The sequence below is a fragment of the Heterodontus francisci genome, chromosome 2 (assembly GCF_036365525.1).
Source record: "Heterodontus francisci isolate sHetFra1 chromosome 2, sHetFra1.hap1, whole genome shotgun sequence".
NCBI classification, from domain to species: domain Eukaryota; kingdom Metazoa; phylum Chordata; class Chondrichthyes; order Heterodontiformes; family Heterodontidae; genus Heterodontus; species Heterodontus francisci.
Genome location: NC_090372.1, coordinates 184,761,210 through 184,781,713, shown reverse-complemented (window position 1 = coordinate 184,781,713; position 20,504 = coordinate 184,761,210). Strand labels below are relative to the sequence as shown.

General features: G+C 40.0%; 1 protein-coding gene across 8 annotated transcripts in view; it reads right to left on the bottom strand.

Moving 5' to 3' along the window:
- Positions 1-687: 687 nt before the first annotated feature.
- Positions 688-20,504, bottom strand: part of LOC137349254 (cAMP-responsive element modulator-like) — a 160,641-nt gene continuing 140,824 nt past the window's right edge. For 4 of the 8 annotated variants that reach the window (XM_068014781.1, XM_068014766.1, XM_068014814.1 and 1 more), the window contains 2 exons: positions 7,473-7,629; positions 1,967-2,280 (listed from right to left, as the gene is read on the bottom strand). In XM_068014781.1, the coding sequence (XP_067870882.1) occupies positions 2,136-2,280; positions 7,473-7,629 (302 nt within the window). In that variant the 3' untranslated portion in view covers positions 1,967-2,135. Of the gene's footprint in view, positions 1,826-1,966; positions 2,281-4,423; positions 5,234-7,472; positions 7,630-20,504 lie in introns of those variants that run through there. The other 4 variants (XM_068014823.1, XM_068014806.1, XM_068014773.1 and 1 more) reach the window with 4 other exon arrangements.

The following is a 20,504-nucleotide window of genomic DNA, read 5'->3' as shown; positions in this document are numbered from 1 at the left end:
TCAGCCTCCCTGGGATTGAAGAGGATTTTACTAAACTGAATCTAGGTATCCTAAACCAAATCTGAAGGTCAGGTTGCTTTGAATAAAATTGGCAGTCTCTCAAAGTCCTATAGTTGACAATAAGTATGGAAATTGAAAGTAAATGTTAGATACCAGATAAGACTGATGAATGTTTGATTTTAGAATCACCATTCCCAAATGGACAGATTATAAAAGCAAGTGCTAGTTTAAAGAGTAGCAAACATCTTGGGGGAAAAAGGCAATGGCGCCAACTTGGTGTTAACAGTGCTAATTGAGTATTACCCACGTTTATCAAGAACGTGACATACTATCCAGATTAAACAGAAATGGTAAGATGGTCAAAGCAATTTCAAAAAGCCACTAAAAAAAAAAATTGTCTTACGTGGGATGTCTATTGAAAGTGGGAAGAAAAATAACCAAGGCTGTGCTGCAGACTGAAGACTTGAATGTAATCTGATTTTAACTGAGACTCTCAAAAGACATTTTTAAATCCCTGTGAGTGTTTTTCCACAGTGACAAGAATACTATTAGTGTGAAGAAGTTGAACGAACAAACAAGAAAGAACTTACAAATAATGTTCTCCATGTAGGACCACTCTTAAAAATTTGAACTTAAATTTCATAGCTGATCAAGAAAGCCATGTGCAGAACATCTTGAAACTTTTTTAAGATTTTAAACTTGCACCAAAACACTTAAGACTATAAAAACATAAGCAAACATCTGTAATAAATTCCACATATTTTGAAATTACAAACTGACAACTCATCAAGAAGAAACAAGAAAAAGCAGAAATAAAAGGAAAGTGCAATACATTCATTTTCATTCTTGGTAAGTTACCGTTATAACCAACACTGTTTCTTCAGAAGGTAATAATTGACTAATTTATACATAATGTGTTTTTTTTTAAACTCAAGCAACAAACCAGAGGTGTTTTGTAACCAATGTGGTTCTATTAAAATCTATTTACGATCCTTGAACTACATAAGCATGGACAGAGAGCAGTACAGAGTTACATTTCACAAAATAACATGTATAAAAAAAGTCAGAAATTAACTATAAATTCCAATTGTTTTGTAATGCTAATGAATATAACACTCTCTTTACATATAATTAGCCAATAACATACATTTTTCTTTTCTAAATTCCCCTCTTAAAGGTAGTTGCTTCTTAAACAGGGCAAATTTCTTCTGAATTATTTTATTCAATTACCTTGCATACTTTCTATTTTGCATTCATATATAATAGGGTACTAAAAGAGCAATAAACACCTGTAAAAATAATATTACATTGTATTCTTCAGGACAGCATGTAATGAGCAACACATAAAAATCTTAAATGCAAATGCTTAACAAATAGAACAACTTCAGCAAGTACTGCATTACATTGTAACAGGGTACATTATATGTATATACACATTTAACTAATTGTTTTTACAAAAGTTTTTTTGTTCATTTTTCACAATTTTAGTTATACAACAAACACTTAACAAAATATATTACTGTGAATAACTTTTGAGAAATGTTACAGGTTAAAGGTTCTGATGTTGTCTACGTAGTTTTGCAAAGCAAAAAATAAAAAGCAGTCTGAAGCTGCAGGGGCTTCATCTTCAAAGAAAAGATGCTGTAGTCATCAAACTGGTCAGAACTCAGATTACAAATATTACTCTGATTTATCACAATAAAGTTCTTTCAAAGTTTTGAGTTCCTCGATTAGCTGCTTGTTTTGGGTTTCCAGCACTGCAACACGACTCTCCAGACACTTTACATATTCCTTTTTTCGACGTCGACATTCTTTGGCAGCCTCCCTGCAAACAGCAGAAGCAAAAAAGGAACGAGAAATACTTGATATACTATGCAACATCAGGGCTTCTGGAACAATTCCAGTATTATCGGTCAACATGATCTCCTTCCACCAACCCACAGCCCCTCCCTCCACCCGCCCCCCCTGCCCAAACTTGCAACTGAACTCGTAGGCTAGGTTAAAATGCAAAGCAAAATGGAGTACATCATGCTCAAAAGTGTCCCTGTCCCAACTCCACCTGGTAGTCCATGGAACTGCAACATCTCATGCCTGGGTCAGAGTTCAAAAAGTATGAAAGTGGCAGTTTGAAGCTGTTAATCTGTTTTATGGCAGTACAAGTCTTTTAGGGCCTTGAGCTCCTCGATAAGAGTCTTGTTTTGATTTTCAAGCACAGCGACTCGATTTTCAAGACACTTGACATACTCCTTCTTCTTTTTGCGACATTCACGAGCAGCCTCCCTGGAATTAACAGAAGGCATATCATAGCGACAGCCGAAAAAGGGCAGAAACCGACTAATCTGTACACTTTGCCTTTGTAATGCCATCCTTAGAGTGCCACTTGAGGATCCCCAGTCCTTGAGCTACGACCTGCACCAACCAAATCAGAAGCTGCTGGCTTTGCCGAATCCCTCACAACACTCCAACAATCTAAATCATATTTAGGGGATTATTTGCAGCCAACCAGTATGAATGTCAGGAATGGGATGTAGTTGACTCATCCCCATCGAACGGCTTTTGACAGGTGACGTACCACATCAAATTGAAGTACTGCATTCAGATGTAATTTTCTGTCTGGATTGAAGTATATAGCCACAGCAGTGAAACAAGTAATTCGACCACTGTTCCAGGAAGCACCATTTTGTTTTTGGTTTGTAACACACAAATATGTGCATAGTTATTTAACAGAATGAAAATAAACTATATTAAAATTTGTATCAGCCTAAACTTGTCAACTAAGACTTTTTTTTAAAGTAACAAGAAATGCTCTTGCGTCCAGTTATTTGAGATGACACAATCAAAAAGTGAGTGTCAAAATTCTATTAACCAGTTGTCCATATCAACAGTGAAGGAATTATTAGCTCAATATTCATTTTATTCATATTTTTCCTCAATCATTCTTTTATTAAAAACATAAAAAAGGATGACAAAATATTAAATACAAAAATGTAAAGGGAAAGTTAAAACAAAATATAAAACATTTGAAATTTCAGGGCAGTACTTTTTTTTTGTATTTTCATCTGTTTGCTAACTTTAGCAAAAAAAAGTGCCTGTCCAAATTCCATCAGGCAGGCAATATCTTATGCCTAGATCAGAGTTAAAAAAGTATGAAAACAGTTGTTTGAAGCTACTTCTGTACTTTTTGGACTCTGACAGAGGTGTAAAGAGCTTATACTCATGTATACTTTTTTTCTAAAATTAGCAAGAGGAAAATATAGTGTCTGATTAGCTGTTGAAATCTAAGACAAAACATCTTCAAAAAGTTTATAAACTACCACAGCAATCACATTACAATGAAAGTATCCACCAGCATGGTATCACTTTAAACACCCGTAACATATAAATGCAACATAAAAAGTTAAAAACTCAAGAGCATCATCTTTATAACCAATATAAAGCATTATAGCAGATACCCTAATACAATCTGTAAGTTGAAAGCCAACAATATATAATTTTATGAAAAAATGTTAAAACATTTTTACATTTTAAAAAATATCCTTAAATTTTTCAACAGTGTTTCCTCCTTATTGCTTGGAAACTGAAAACCTACAGAGGATAGATGAATGTAAATACATACTGATTATCCCTGAATGCTAATTTTTCAGGCTTATCCATTTTACTAACTAAATATTTGTGGAAATATTTTTGTAGTATTTCATACGGGTGATTATTTATTTATTACTAATCTTTCTACTATGGATAAAATTAGACCTTCATCAAACAGCCTCATTCAAAAAGACAAGTCAATTCTTGACTTTCTCAGCTTCCCTTTGCACTTGTCTTGCATATCCAACTGTACTTCTTGCATGATGGAGCAGCAGTGAAGAGTGTTCAAGCAGCAAATTTAAAATCAGTCCTGAATGCAGCTGCATGCAGTTTCTTTTGAAGGCAAGCTCAAGGATTTTTGTTGTTGTTCAGTCAGTTTACAAGAAATGACTTAAGGGGTTCAAGACACCTCTGTCATAATGGATTGGATCAATACAACCACAAAATTAGTGAAAAATTCATGCACGAGGAAATAACAGGAGGAATAACCATTGGTAGCAGTAAGATAATCTACCGACGCATGAGGATAAAGCAAAACCAGGGACATACCAGGGAGAGGGCATGCTACTGACCCACAGCTAGATTGCACGTAGCTGGCGTATGGCATGACCAGATAAGCAAACACCTACATTACAACCAGAGACCATTAATCTGTGCATATAAAACTCCTACCGATTTAACTTCACTTGCATTAATTTACTTTTGTAAAATACACTACATGAAATCCATGTTGGTGTCTGTAGCAAAATATGCTTATAATAACAAATTATCAAAAGAAAGCAAAGATGCAAAACAGCTTTATTTCATGAAACTGAGCACATATTCTGAATTTTCATCAGAACATTAAAATAGTGCACTACAAAGAGAAGCTTCAATTTATTGATGCCTAAAAGGAAATAAATACACAAGCGCTTGCCTATGTATATTTATAATATATGATATGCACATGGTAGATACCACCCAAAAACATTCTTTTAAGAAGTATATGCAAAATTCAGTCAGAATTTTCAACAATGATCACTATCACTGCAAACCAAATTACATTATGCAGTGAGAAGACAGGTTTCTAAATAGTCACATTAGAAGGCTGGTGCAAATGGTGACCAACAGACTGTAACTTCAGGTCATTTTGGCACAGTGTGAGAACATTTAGAAAAGGTTATATGTCAGCAACAGCTTATTTGAAGATACAACACTTAGATTAGTTCCTTGAATAAGAATATTAGGACTCTAAAGGCTGTTAAGTTGTCACAAGTCAGCTATACTGCTATGTGAGGTGCCAATTGGAGGATATACATTTCTCTTTAGGAGGCAGTGAAAAATCTAAGCCAGAGTCATGTCACAAGCAGAAAGAGCAGAACTGAAGAACTGAAGGAACCTGCTTCAGCCAAGTATTTTACACTATGGCAGTAATACACTGAAGCACGATCTCCAGATTGAGGTATCTTTAAAAATTCCTTCATTTTGCAGCGACGTGACCTTGGATCTTTTAGGTACTTTCTTGCATCAATGGGCCAGTATGGATAAGCTTGTTATTGCACTGACATTGACTGTAGTGTTAATGCAGCTTGCCAAAAAGCTTTACAAGGGTCAGTCTCAAACAGAAGTATGAAGTGACGATTTTCTTTTGGCGATGTGGCTGAAGGCACTGGTGAAAATTTAAGACAAGATTAAGAAGATTTAAAATAGGGTGAAATGTACCAAGAAAAAGGGACTTAGGAAGTTCCCGAGCATGGGAGCCAGTTGGCTGATGGTTCTTCCTCCAATGGTAGAGATGGGATGGGGATGGGAGGGGAGGTAAGACATGCAGCATGCAGAAGACTAGCAATGCAAGAGTCTAGAGTATGAGCAGGGATGTAAAGCTCAAGAAAGTTGCAAGGTAGCAAGGCCATGAAGAGATATGAAAATGAAGACAAGGATTTTGTAGTTGATGTACAAGGGAACACAGCATCAGTTTCCACATGTACATTGAAGATAACCAGCTCTACTTCACCTCCACTGTCTCTAACTTGTCAGACTGCTGTCCATTTCTGGGTGAACAAGAAATTTCCTCCAACTAAATACCGAAAGACAGAAGTCATTGTCTTCAGGCCCTGTCGCAAACTGCCACTGACTCCTTCCTTCTCCCTGCCAATTGTCTGAGGCTGAAACAGATGGTTTGCAACCTTGGCGTTATATTTACCCCGAGATGAGTTCCTACCATACATTCGCACCATCACGAAGACAGCCTATTTCCACCTTCATATCACCTGATTCCACCCTTGCCTCAGCTTATCTGCTGCTAAAATTCTCAGCCATGCCTTTGTTACCTCCAGACTTGACTATTCCAATGCACTTGTGTTTAGTCTCCACAAAGTTGTGGTCATTCAAAAGTCTGCTGTCGATGTTCTAACTCGCACCAAATCCCCCTCATACATCACAACTCACTGATTTACATTGACTCCTGGTTAAGCAATGCCTTGATTTTAAAACTCCTTCTTGTTTTCAAATTCCTCTATGGCCTTTCCCTCCCATCTCTATTGTTCTTCAGCCTTACAACACCCCCCTCCCCCCCCCACCCACCTCCCCTTAGATCTATGCATTTTGCCAATTCTGACCTCTTGAGCATTCCCAGTTTTATTCACTCCACCACTGGCAGATGTGCCTTCAGCTGCCTTGGCCCCAAGGTCTGCAATTCCCTCCCTAAATCTCTCTGCCTCTCCATCTCCCTTTCCTTTTTTAAGATGCTCCTTAAAACCTACCTCTTTGACCAAGCTTTTGGTCATCTGACCTAATATTTCCTTTTGTGGTTCAGTGTCAAATTTTGTTTAATAACACTCCTGTGAAATGCCTTAGGATGTTTTGTTTTAAAGGTGCTATATAATAGCAAATTGTTGTAGTTGTTGGAGGAACAGGATGCCAGTATGGGTCAACAAGAATCAGAATGTCAGGTAAGCAGGATTTTCTGCAGCATAGGATGGCGGTTGTAATGTTCTGAATGAATCTGTGGCAACTAAAGTAGTGGGATATGGCAACAGTCTCAAATCACCAGCTTGGCCAATCAGCTAACAACTTGCACTGGTATTAGTCCCAAGTACAATGCTAGGGACTTGATAACCAACGTCAGCTACTAACTGGTACTGATTAGAGTTGGTGTTGGCACAGAGTCTGCAGCAATTGGTGGTACAGCAGTCTCCTCAATGTCTGCAAAATTTTCTCCTCAGCACTACAAGCTTCCCCCAGAAAATTCGTTCAACTAATATATGATGTTCTCTCTTTCCTACAATAGTGACTACACTTCAAAAAGTACTTCATTGGCTGTAAAGCGCTTTGATAATGTCCAGTGGTCATGAAAAGCACTATATAAATGCAAGTCTTTCTTTCCTTCTTCTGAGCTAGGGATTGAAGCAAGCATTACCAAATTGGATTCAAAGGTCTTCCTCTCTCAAGGCATCTGAGATCGGATATTCACCTCCTGTAAACCCCTTCAGCTTAGATCTAACCATCAGTAAAGCACAATGGAAAGCCTACTTGAATAAAGGCAAGTTGGTGCTTTGGCAATACAATGAGGCCAGGAATCCATTCCAATGATTTTGGCAAACTCTAAGTTATAGAGCTCAGGTTTAAGTAGGTGTGATTTGCAGAAATCATCATTGAACGGAAAACACAAGAAATGAGATTTATGGTGGTGGTTGGCTCTAAACAAATGTAAAAACAGTGTACACTTGAACCAACGACAGAAATCTCTTTTTCAAAAAAAAGCTCCAAAATCAAGAATCAATAAAACTGGTTTAATTATTTTTATAAATAAAGTACCCCATTTTTCAGTTGCAGTACATACTCTCCATTACAGCATAATTTTTCAAAAATGTGCAATACAGCTGATTACCTAATTTCTGATATCTTACCTGTTTTTCATTAGCCTGAGCTCCCGTTTACGTGTAGCCTCTTCTGCTAACTGTTGTGGACTATGCAATGTCCCTGGTGAGGTCGCCATCACTACTCCCTGAGGTAAGGTGGTAGTTGGGGTTCGAATTTGGTAAGTTGGCATATCTCCAGTGGCAGCTGCAGGATAAAATGTTTAATTTTAATGAGATGTAGGCAGTAGCACCTTAAATCTTCATTCTACACATATATAATTACACTTCTTTTAAAGGTAAATCACCATATCATTTCTTACCCACATTTTTCTTCCGACATACAGAAACTGAATATGTGCCCACACATTATATCACTGAGGGACAGTATGCATATCAGGAAAAAGAGGAAGCCAAAAATGAATAGAAGATTAAATGGCATATTACGTCTGCAGAGAAGTGGAGGAGGAGAAGGGAAGATAACATGCCACCCCATTGCAGTTACAAAGAATATTTGATGAATGGCTAGGATGATCTTGATGCTGTGGATAGGACAAAACTGGTTGAGGGATTCAAAAAAACAAGTTATAGGAGAAGTAAGCACAGAGCTTGGTGGCATCAATGCATTAAAAGGAACGTGGAGAGGAAAAGGTTAGATATGGGATTCTAACGCTTCTGACCTGTCTGCTTGGAAATAAACACAGTAGCCCAATGAGAACTTTAAAAAGAAAAATTCCCTCAGCATCTGTGGGAAAATGTCTGGTCTTTGTGCAGTGCTGCCAATACTGGAAACACAACGGACTGGGAAAATCAAACTTGCATCACACCACTGCCTGGAGGCTTGCATCAGTGTTAACACATTGTGCTATTGTGCTGCCTAATGAACATTAGGATTAATATATTTTAGCAATTTAATCAATCATGATTAATCTCAATTAAATTTTTTAATCTCAGTTCATCTTAGTGGTAATAACATATTGAATTGATAGGACTGCTGAAAGGGTCAATTACTATTATTAAACAGTTAGAGCAGAACATAAGAACATAAAAACTGAAGGTAACAAAAGTAGGATAATTGTATCTTGGGATGCTGAAAGCAAGTACTAAGCTCATTGCCTCTCTCTCACTATGATGCACAGTGACTGATGTTACAGGGACCTTTTCACCTCCATTTTTGCTATAAATTGTAAAATTAAATATCATCTATTGAAAACTGTTCTATACCATGAGGTCAGGCAAAAGTCTACTGTATATTTAAATACAAGCATTCTTCCAGTTCAGCTAATTATATACCTATATGTAAGTTAGGACTGTTAATTGATACTAGTTAACGTCTGCGATTAACCCACATTTAAAATATTAATCTCCAAAAATATTAACATGTTAATCACAGGTTAATTGTGATAATTGACGGCCCTACTCCAAATGTGACTACTGGGCATTGTGTTTCTGAATCAAGGTACCTGATGTAAATTAGATCCAGTAGTGGTCCTAAAGATCCCTAGGGCATTCGACTCAGTTCTTCCCCACTCTACTCAGCATAAATCCTGAGGAGTACTTATTTTCTAGCCTTCAGCCTACTTCTTATCTACTCACACGATTTACGCTAAATCTGCAGTTTTGAGTTTAACCAAGAGCATTTTGCCTGCAACTTACTCCAAAGCCTTGGTTTCTCCAAAGTAAGTGATTTTAATTATAAATAACAGCATGACTTATTTTATAGTATTTTCACAGTTGTCCAATCCTAACTTAAAATTATACAAACGTAAGAGTTCATAGCACTTCACGCTTTTAACTTTAAGTATTTAATAATAAAATACTAAGTTAATTATTTTCCAGTTTCATCCTTTTGTGAGTCTTCAAAATGAATGGTCTTTAACTGAATTTAAAACCCTACCCAAGACATGTGTTGATATTTAATAGATGATCAATTATTACCTTGGAAATCAAAATACTGCTTTTTATGGTGGGATGGGGTTGGGGTGGAGAGGGAAGAAGGCTTAAAGTTTTGCGTTTATAAATTGCAGATTTCAATATGTTCTAGATTGAGCTCCAGACACACCACCGCATTTAATAATGGTGCCATTTTCTCTATAAAGGTAACTACCACTTTTATCCAATTAAAATGTGCCCTGTTATTGCTTTGACAACATGAGTTGTGTTGTTTTACCTCAAGTTACATGAGGTTATGATTATCATGGTTGGAGAAACACAATTATTTCCATTTCCATTAAAATTCCTTTCCATTAAAATTCACCTGTGGAGTTTGCTCTCCCCCGCCCATCTCTCAACCACAGGAATAGTGCACTTGAAAAAGCTTTATCAAGTGGCATTCTGTGCACTTTTCCAAGACAAAAAGGATGCAAGAATAACCCAAAACTAAAGGTCATCTTTTTTAAAAACAGATTTAATAATGGGATAATATTGCTTTAAGAAATACTTTGAAACCAATCATTTTTTTCTCACTCAATTCAGTTAACCATAGAAATTTGAAGAAGCTTACTCATAAATCGTAAACAAAAACAAAAAGTGCTGGACATACTCAGCAGGTCTGGCAGCATCTGTGGAGAGAGAAGCAAAGTTAACGTTTCAGGTCTGTGACCTTTCCTCAGAACACAGAACCCATTCTGATGAAAGGTCACAGACCTGAAACGTTAACTTTGCTGCCAGACCTGCTGAGTATTTCCAACATTTTTTGTTTTTGTTTCAGATTTCCAGCATCTGCAGTCTTTTGCTTTTATTTTACTCAGAAATCTTGTTCATTACATTATTACAAACGTACATTGAAGGAGCCTGACTTTTGTCCAGAGAAGTTCATATTTCATCAGGTATTTTGTTTCGAATACCTTTTAGTTTGCATTGTATGTCAATAACTCATCTCTGTGTAAGAAACAAACACCAAGTAATCCAGTTCTTAAGAAGTTTATTATGCGTTATAAAAATACTAGCCATTGCCAAGGCTCATAGGAAATTTGTTACACCCACATCTGAGCATAAAATATAATATTTTATTGTACAGGTACATTTTAAAGAGCTGTTCCTACCCACGATCAACTCACATCACGGCGATGAGACACACAGGCTGGAATTTTACCCTCGGCAGACGGGAACCGTCTGCCGACTGAAAAGTCGGTAGCAATCACGCCTCCACCTGGACTGGGGATCCAGACTGCATTTTGTGGTTCCCAGGCCCTTAATTGGTCAGATGTGGGACTTCCACCTCATTGAGGCAGATGTCCCGCCTAATGGAGCGGCTGGCCAATCAGCGGGCCGGCAGTTCTCTGTCCTAGCAGCACCACCGGGAGCAGCGGCCATTGCTGGGACTGCAACCTAGCTGAAGACAGAAGATGTTGGGGAGCCCCAGAGAACAGGTAAGTTTTTGGGGCCTCGCCGGGGGAACTCGGTCTGGCCCTGGTGAGGCAAGCGTGGTCGATTGGGGGGACAGGGAGGCCTGTTGGGCGTTGGGGTTGGATGGGGCATTTGGGGCAGCCCTTCATCAGGAATAGGGTGCCTGATCAAGAGGGCCCCCCCCCCCACCCCAAGCCGTCAGAAAGCCGCCTACTTTTAACAGGCGGCTTTTCTCAGGCCTGGGCCACCTGCCAGCCAAGGGTAAAGTCCTTGTGGCAGCAGGAGGAGGCCCTTGTGGCCGTTAACTGGCCACCTAATGGCCTTGATTGGCCTGGGGCGGGCGGGCCGTTTTTCACTGCCACTGCCCTGCATATAATGGCGGCAGAGGTGGGAGCGGGTTGGGAAAGGCCCCCTGAGCCTCCCGCTCCATTTTCCGCACCTCCCACCACCATCCCACTCTTTGGGGTGGGGGGGTAAAATTCCGGCCATATTTTCTTTTAAATATACTGAACAACCTTTATGGTTATAAGTTAAATATTCCCAGTGCCAACTAAATACTGAACTCCTTAAGAAAATCTCATATAAATTGGAGCTGTCAATTGATTACAGTTAACTTCTGCAATTATGTTTTAAAAAATTAATCTCCAAAATTGGGCCATTTAAATGTTTAAAGCAACAGCTGTTTAAAAAAATTAAAATAAAATTTTATTCACACTACCCATTCCCTCCCCCATACCCCCAGTGAATAACCATTTTATTATTTGTCCTATCCCCCCCAAAAAAAGTAAATTTTTGATCATGAACTTCCCCCCCCAAACTCTTTCCTTTAACCTTCAACCTCTTCCCACCATCTCCTCAACCAATCGCATTCGTTTTTTGCCGCTCCCCTCTCCCCTACTCTGAAAAATTCACTCCTCCCCTTTCCCATCAGTGTCACGCCTCGGATCCCCGTCCCGGCTATTTAAAGGAGCTGCCGCGATCCTAGTGCAGCCCACAAAGGTGGGCCATTGTTTTCGCCCGCCACCGTGTTGGCAGCGGCAGTATAAATTTCAGCCCAATGTGTGACTTGGGTGGGAAATTGCAAGCAGTGGTGTTCCCATATCATTACAGCTCTTATTCTTGCTCTTTGAGATGAAAGGTCATGTAACTGGAAGATGCTGTTAAAGTAAGCTTGATGAGTTGCTTCATTGCATCCTGTAGATAGTATATAATGTAGTGACAATGTGCCAGGGATGGAGGAAGTGGATTCTGAGTTCATCAGCAGGAATGCTGATCAAGCAGACTGCTTCACCATGAATGTTGTCAAATTTCTTGAATCTCAAGGTGAACATTCTTTCACATGCCTGGCTTGAACCTTGTAGATGGTGAAAAAGGATTGCGAAGGCAGGTGGTAAGCTACTTGTAAGAGCTGTAAGGCCATGGTGTTCACGTTGGTCAATGATGAGCCCCTCGGAATGATATTGGGTTTGTAGATGGTTAAGCCAGGAAAACCTGGCTTACTGCCTGGAACCTATGAGAAAATGTTACCTACCACTTATCAGCCAACTGTTGTTGCAGAAAATCAAGTAGCATATTCAGCAGTATAAATTGTAGTTGATTTCAGAGTTACCTTTGAAAAAGTTGTAAAGTTTGTGTTTTTCACAAAACAAAATTCCAGTATCTTACACTCCTCCTAAAAATGGTTTCCCTAGGGACTTGCATCTACAGTCATTTTCCTTCATTATTCAGGAGTGCAGATGGGTAGTCTTTAAAACAGCAAGTCACAGTACACTTTGAATGGCTAATCTTGTGCTCAAAATCATAAAAACAATTCTGCAAATTAAAGACACAAATGCATGCTGGGAGTAACAGGCTGGGAGTAACAGGCTACTACCTTGCTGAATATCCTTAACTCAAACTATACAATCCATTGTCCACTTCCTTAAATATCTACCCAACTCTCCACTGAATTCTTCCATAGTATTATCTGCCTTCTTGTATAGTCCAATCCAACTCTTCTACAACCTTCTGTATAAAGTAGTTATATCTAAACTGTCTATGCATCTTCCCTCTGTTTATTTATTTATTTTTTATTTATTTAGAGATACAGCACTGAAACAAGCCCTTCGGCCCACCGAGTCTGTGCCGACCAACAACCACCCATTTATACTAACTCTACAGTAATCCCATATTCCCCAACACCTACCTACACTAGGGACAATTTACAATGGCCAAATTACCTACCAGCTGCAAGTCTTTGGCTGTGGGAGGAAACCGGAGCACCCGGCGAAAACCCACGCGGTCACAGGGAGAACTTGCAAACTCCGCACAGGCAGTACCCAGAATTGAACCTGGTTCCCTGGAGCTGTGAGGCTGCGGTGCTAACCACTGCACCACTGTGCCGCCATAACCTGTGTGGAATTAATTACTTAGATGCCTTGACTGGACAATTTCTTTTTCTGGGAATTAAAAATTAATGTACTTCGTGGTAAATCAATTTTGTATGCACCCAATAATTGTTGAGGCCATTACCTGATCTGTGGCAATCTCTAACATTTTATTGAGGTTCAATTCATTTATTCTATTAAAAATCTTAATAAATCAAACAATCGCCTTTAAAATGTGTTATATTGGTGATAAATAAAACAATCTGGGAAGGAACAACATTTGTGCAGCACAAAGAAAAATGCTGCGAATGCTGGAAATCTGAAATAAAAACAGAAAATGCTGGCAATACTCAGCAGGTCTGGCAGCATCTGTGGACAAAGAACAGAGGTAATGCGTCAGGTGTCTGTCTTTTCACCAGAACTGGGAAATGTTAGAAATGTGTAGGTTTTAAGCAAGTGAAAGGGGGGAGGGTGAGAATAAGAACAAGAGGGAAGGTCTGTGATAGGGTGGTGGGCAGGAAGGATTAAATGACACAAGGGTGCCTTTTTGTAGGCATTTTTGTAGAACTCATAGTAAAATTGTAAGATATGGCATATGGAGATGTAAGAACAGAATATCAAGAAATGTTTAATTTTATATAGATGGATATATTATATATATAAATTTATATGTATAACTAAATCATATCAAACATATTTTTAAATTCCTGTTCTTGAACAATAGCATTGGTGATCAAGTGAAAAGGCTTAAATATCTTGGCACGAAACTAATCTCTGCTTTATCAGGTTTGTGTGGAATTAATTACTTAGATGCCTTGACTGGACAATTTCTTTTTCTGGGAATTAAAAATTAATGTACTTCGTGGTAAATCAATTTTGTATGCACCCAATAATTGTTACACATGAAATTGCAAAATCACAAATTTCCACGGAATCAAACAAATCCACCGACTTTGGCAAATAGCATATGTTAAAAAATGGGAGTGTGAGATTTTGGTATTGAAAATTGTATATGCATTATTAGGCATCACAGACACAAATGGTGTACACCTTCAGGCATGTGGGTAGAACTGTGGCCTGCTGGGTTACCATGGCACACAGGAATTGTAGCTCAGTTTCCATGATGAGCACTTCTGTATAATAGCCTGGAAATACTTCCAGCAAAAAGTACTCTCTATTATCTCACACAGTGCAAACCTGGAAAGCAGTGAGACAGAATATCAGAACACTATGGCAGATCTTGGAACTCTCAATCCTTCTGTCTGTTTCTGGATTGGTAGAACCACCCAACTCCACCAGAGTGACTGAAGGAGAAGACCAGGGTATGGCAAGATTATCTAATCAATTTGAGGATTGTGAAATTTATTCTGTTAGAGAGGAAAAAATAACTTATGCAGCACCTCTCAGACATTTACTAAGCATTTCACATCAAACTAATTGCTTTTAAGTGCAGTCACTGTTCATTGTGGGTTTTGCATGTAGCAAGGTCCACAAACAGCAATGAGATGATTGTTCAGTTTATTTTTGGTATTATTGATTAAGGGAACAATGTTGACCTGAATCCCAGAAAAACTTTCTGTTCATCTGTGAATAGTGCCATGGGGTCTTTAACATCTACCTGAACAGACAGACAAGCCCATCCATGGTTTAACGTTTCATCTGAAGGATAGCAGCTCTGACAATGCAACACACCCTCACTGCTACACTTAAGTATCAGCCCAAATTATGGGCTGAAATTCTAGAAAGAGACTTGAAACCATAAGGACCATAAGGACATGAATAAAAGATCTGAAGGCCAGAGGACAGCGACTACCCTAAAAATCAAGGCAGCATTCAACTGAGTATGGCACTAAGGAGACCTAGCAAAACTGAGATTAATGGGGGTCAAAGGGAAACCCCTTCAGTGCCTGGAATCATATCTGACACAAAAGGAAGATGGTCACGGTAAAAACGTCTTAAGTGTTTCGCTCCATTCGCATAGCTGACAAAATGCAGCCCATGCCAGCCAGAGAGAACTTTGACAATACTCAGGTTTGGGCTGTGAAGTGCTAAGTAATGTCAGTGTCACATAAGTGCCAGATAATGCCAACGACAAAGAAAAGAATGCCCAACCATCATCACCTGACCTTAAACAGCAACACCATCACTAACCCCACACAAACAGCTTGAGGGTCACTTGACCAGACGTTCAAGTGGACCAGCCAATATGAACACCATGACGTCAAAAGCAAGGAAGAGACTAGGTTCTGTGTAAAGTGACTCACCTCCTAACTCTTCAAAATCACTCGACCAGTGAGAAACACAAATTATGTGTGCAATGAAATATTCACTAATTGCTTTGATGGTTACGGCCATAACAGCGCTCACAAGTTCAACACCATCCAGACAGAACAGTTCATTTAATCAGTGCCCCTGCCATTGGAGTTCACCATCTCTATGACCTGCCCATTGTGGCTGCAGTGTGCACAATCTACAGGATGCACTGCAGCAACAGCACCTCCTTCCCTGCAACCTCTTCCGTCAAGAAGAGCAGCAATGCAACATCATTACCTCTAAATTTGTCTCCAAGTGGCAAGCATTCCAACATGGACATATATCACAGTTCTTTCACTTTTGCTGGATCAGTATCCTGGAATCTACTCTTAAAAACCATTGTGGGAGCACTATCATCACAAGGACTACAGCAGTTCAAGGTAGCCCACCTCCATTAACTTCAGAGTAGCTGAAGATCGGCAATAAATGTGGCCTTGCAAGTGTCACCCACCTCTCAAGAACAAATTAAAAAAATTCACCACAATGGAGGCTGAGGCCTGGAGATTGGCTGATGATTCAATCCCACTAAATTAAACCAAAATAGAAGGTTGCACAATGAATCCATGCAGGAAGATGGGTTGGAAGCAAAATTAGCTGTAGCCACTTGAGTCCATAATTTAGTGGTGAGGAATAAGGGAGGTACTGCCATATGCTAGGTAGTGCCTAGAAGATCCTAATTACTGTGCATCTATGGAAGAGTAAAGTCTGTTGGACAGGCAGTCTCAAGAGCAATTAGGAATGGATAACAAATGTTGGCCTTACCAGCAACACCCACATCCCTTGAAAGAATAAAAAAAAGGCAGGGGTTCCAGCACATTCAGTCTTAGCAGCCTTTAGGACTGTTTTGGGTTGCTACAAAATGAGCTAGCCAAGCCATGAAAATATTACTTCATCTACTTCCAGGAGAAAGGCACATGCAAGTATGGTCAATGCTTTGAATGAAAAGCATACAGCTCCAAAAATTAAGTGAGAGCAGGTGATCTGCAGGTGAAGAATAAAATTCTTGTGGCACCTCTCGCTGAAGAAACAAAGTGGCCTGACACACTTACAGTTCCCAGCAGCCCACTGTCTTGCTTCAATTGGGATCTGCAGTATTGCTGAGAGCGAGGCAAATGTCAGAATAGTGTCGAGAATACCTGCAGTGCTCCGTTATTTTTATTCTCCACCAGCAAATCTATTGACCACTAGTTGATTGTTTAGGTGATGAAAGCTCGTGCTGTACAGCAACTGAATTGTAAAAAAAAATACAAATTTCAAAGGAAATCCTGGAGTCATGTAGTAGTTTTATGATTGTAGACCATAACTTGAGCGACGAAAAGAAGAAAATTGCTTTCACCTTAACACTGCATTCATGAACTTATAGCAAGATCAAACCACAATTTGAAGTTTTGAGAGATCATACTAATAGCCTTACACTTTTAGGTATGCAGAATTAGAAAGATAATTTATTTTTTCTCATCTCGTGCACAAGCTCATCATATAATTTATATTGCACTTTTAGTTGGCTGCGAGAAAACCAAGTGTCTTGGGCTACCATATTTTGAAGAAACAGAAGAACTTCCATGCAACTTACAAAAACTTGTGCTCACAGACACAGAAAGGCTGAGGTATTGCTCTGAGAATTGTTCTCTCTCACTCATGCGAGCAGCTGTTTAGAGACTGTTGCGTTATATTGACTCTCTCAGGTAGAATTTAAAAACAAAACCAAAACTATCAAAGTTCTAGAATCGGGCACACTCGACAATTACAACAGCCTTTATTTTCAAACCTCTTGCCATTCCAAACTGAGATGACTGAGATTTATTGTTTCTGTCTAACATCTTGTTTGTTACTATGCAGGATTGAACATTTTCAATTTCATGTCTGACACAGTGGCCCGATATTTACGGTGAGGCAGGGTGGGTGTGGGAGTGTGTGTTTGCGCCGAGTTTAAGCAGCAGAACCTCATTATCATTTTTTCTTACTCTGTTTCCTGCCTAGCAATTGATAGTTTGAGGGGCTGGCCGTCTGCCAGGCGGGTAAGTCAATGGTAGAAAGCCGCAGACAGAATGGCTGGGGACAGTCCAGCAATCAGAAAAAATCAGGGCATAACTGGGTGGCACAGAGTGCAGCAGCAAAGATTGGGTGAGGGAAAGATCAGGCACAGTGATGGAGGTTGGCAGTCTGTGGGGAGGCTGTTTGAGGGGAGAGGGGCCAATCGCGAGGGAGTCAACACATCTTGCCAGAAGATTTGCTCGAGGGGCCGGAGTAAACACTCTTGCTCCTCCTGACCCATAAATAGTGCTCTAAAAAGCACTTACCCCCTGCTAGATCTGCCAGCTTCTGCCTCTTCCAGGTCTCCAGAGTCCAGAGAAATTCAACCTACAGTTGCTAAATTCAATAGCTCCCAAAATCTGAGGAACAGAGCCACATTAATATTTTACAATGAGGGATCTGCCTCCCCACAGCTGGTTACTCAGAGGTCTCCAAACCCTCCACAGTTAACTCGGAAGTAGGTGCATTCACAGCAGGTTGGGATCAGTTTCCACACATTACCAATTCAACATCCCTGCCCCTGATCCTCTACTGCCCGTCTAGAAGGTGAGTTAAAAGGACCCCCGATGCTTTAGGTTGTTTACTAGTGGATTATTGAAAGAATAAAATACAGAACTGCATTTATAGAGTACCTTATACGTCCTCCAGACATCCCAAAGTGCTTTACTACCAACGAAGTACTTTTGAAGTGTAGCCACAGGAACACAGCAGCCAATTTCCCACAGCAAACAAGCGCTGATCAACAAATTCAATTCACAGCAAAAAGACACCTTTATTTTCCAATAACAAACATCTGATAGGTTTATCAATTAAATTTTTAAATGCAGCAAGACCTGGACAACATTCAAGCTTGGGCTTTTAAGCGCCAGGCATTGACCATCTCCAACAAGGGAGAACCCTCGACATTCAACAGCATTACCATAACTGAATCCCTTACCATCAACATCCTGGGAGGTTACCATTGACCAGAAATGTAATTGCACCAGCCACATAAATACTGTGACTACAAAAGCAGGTCAGAGGCTAGGAATTTTGCGTGAGTATCTCACCTCTTGACTCCTAATACCTGTCCGCCATGCAAAAGGCACAAGTCAGGAGTGTGATGGAATACTCTCCACTTGCATGGATGAGTGCAGCTTCAACAACACTCAAGAATTCACCATCATCCAGGACAAAGCAGCCTGCTTGATTGGCACCCCATCCACAACCTTGAACATTCACACCATTCACCACAGGTCCACATGGCCGCAGTGTGTACCATCTACAAGATGTACTGAGGTAACTCGCCAAGACTCCTTCGACTGCACCTTCCAAAGCCGTGACCTCTACCACTTAGAAAGACAAGGCCAGCAGACACATGGGAACACCACCACCTGCAAGTTCCCCTCCAAGTCACACAGCACTCTGGCCTTGAAATAGATCACCGTAACCTCACTGTTGGTGGATCAAAATCCTGGGACTCCGTCCCTGACAACACTGTGTACCTACATCACACAGACTGTAACAATTCAAAAAGATAGCTCACCACTACCTTCTCAAAAGTAATTTGGGATGGGCAAAAAATGCTGGCCTTGCCAGCAACACCCACATCCCGTGAATGAATTTAAAAAACATTTAAGAATCATTTCTGAATTATAATTGGAGAATGGTTATAGTACTTTGATTCAGATATTCATCAATTTTAATTTAATATTAACGCTAAAATTCACTAAGAATCATAGAATGTTTATAACACAGTCGGCCATTTGGCCTGTCGTGTCCGTGACAGCTCTCTAAAAGAGCAACTAATTTCACTCCCCCATAGCCCTGCAAATTTTTTCTCTTCAGATAATTGTTCAATTCTTTCTTGAAAGCCATGATTTAATCTGCCTCCAACAAATTCTTAGGCAGTAGATTCCAGATCCCAACCACTCACTGCGTAAAAATGTTTTTCCACATCCCACCATTGACTCTTGCCAATCAACTTAAATCAGTGCCCTCTGGTTCCCAAACTTTCTGCCAAAGGAAACAGTTTCTCCCCATCTACTCTGTCCAGACTCCCTCATGATTTTGAGCAACTATATCAAATCTCCTCTTAATCTTCTCTTCTCCAAGAACTACAGCTCCAGCTTCTCCAATCTATGCACGTAACTGAAGTTCCTCATCCCTGGAACAATTCTCCCGAATCTGTTCTGCACCCTCTCTAATACCTTCACATCTTCCCTAAAGTGTGGTGCCTAGAAGAGGACACAATATTCCAGTTGAGGCCGAACTAGTATACTATACAGGTTTAGTAGAACCTTCTTGCTTTTGTACCCTGTGCCTCTACTTATAAAGCTCAGGATCCTGTATGCTATATTAAGCGCCTTCTCAACCTGCCCGTCCACCTCCAATGATTTCTGCACAGGTCCCTCTGCTCCTGCACTCCCTTCTGAATTGTACCCTTTATTTTAAATTGCCTCTCCTTGTTCTTCCGACCAAAATGAGTCACTTTACAATTCTTTGCACTAAATTTCATCTGCCATGTGTCCACCCATTCCACCAGCCTTCTATGTCCTTTTGAAGTTTATCACTATCCTCAATACTTCCAAGTTCTGCATCATCCCCAGATTTTGAAATTGTCATAGAGAGTGTCATAGAGAGATACAGCACTGAAACAGGCCCTTCGGCCCACCGGGTCTGTGCCGACCATCAACCACCCATTTATACTAATCCTACATTAATCCCATATTCTCTACCAACTACCCACACTAGGGGCAATTTACAATGGCCAATTTACCTATCAACCTGCAAGTCTTTGGCGGTGGGAGGAAACCGGAGCACCCAGTGGAAACCTACGCAGTCACGGGGAGAACTTGCAAACTCCACACAGGCAGTACCCAGAACCGAACCCGGGTTGCTGGAGCTGTGAGGCTGAGGTGCTAACCACTGCACCGCCCATTGTGCCCTGTGCACTCAGGTCTAGGACATTAAACCCCACTGTATACTTTCCTCCAGTCAGAAAAAATGTTCACCACTACTCTCTGTTTCCTGTCACTCAGTC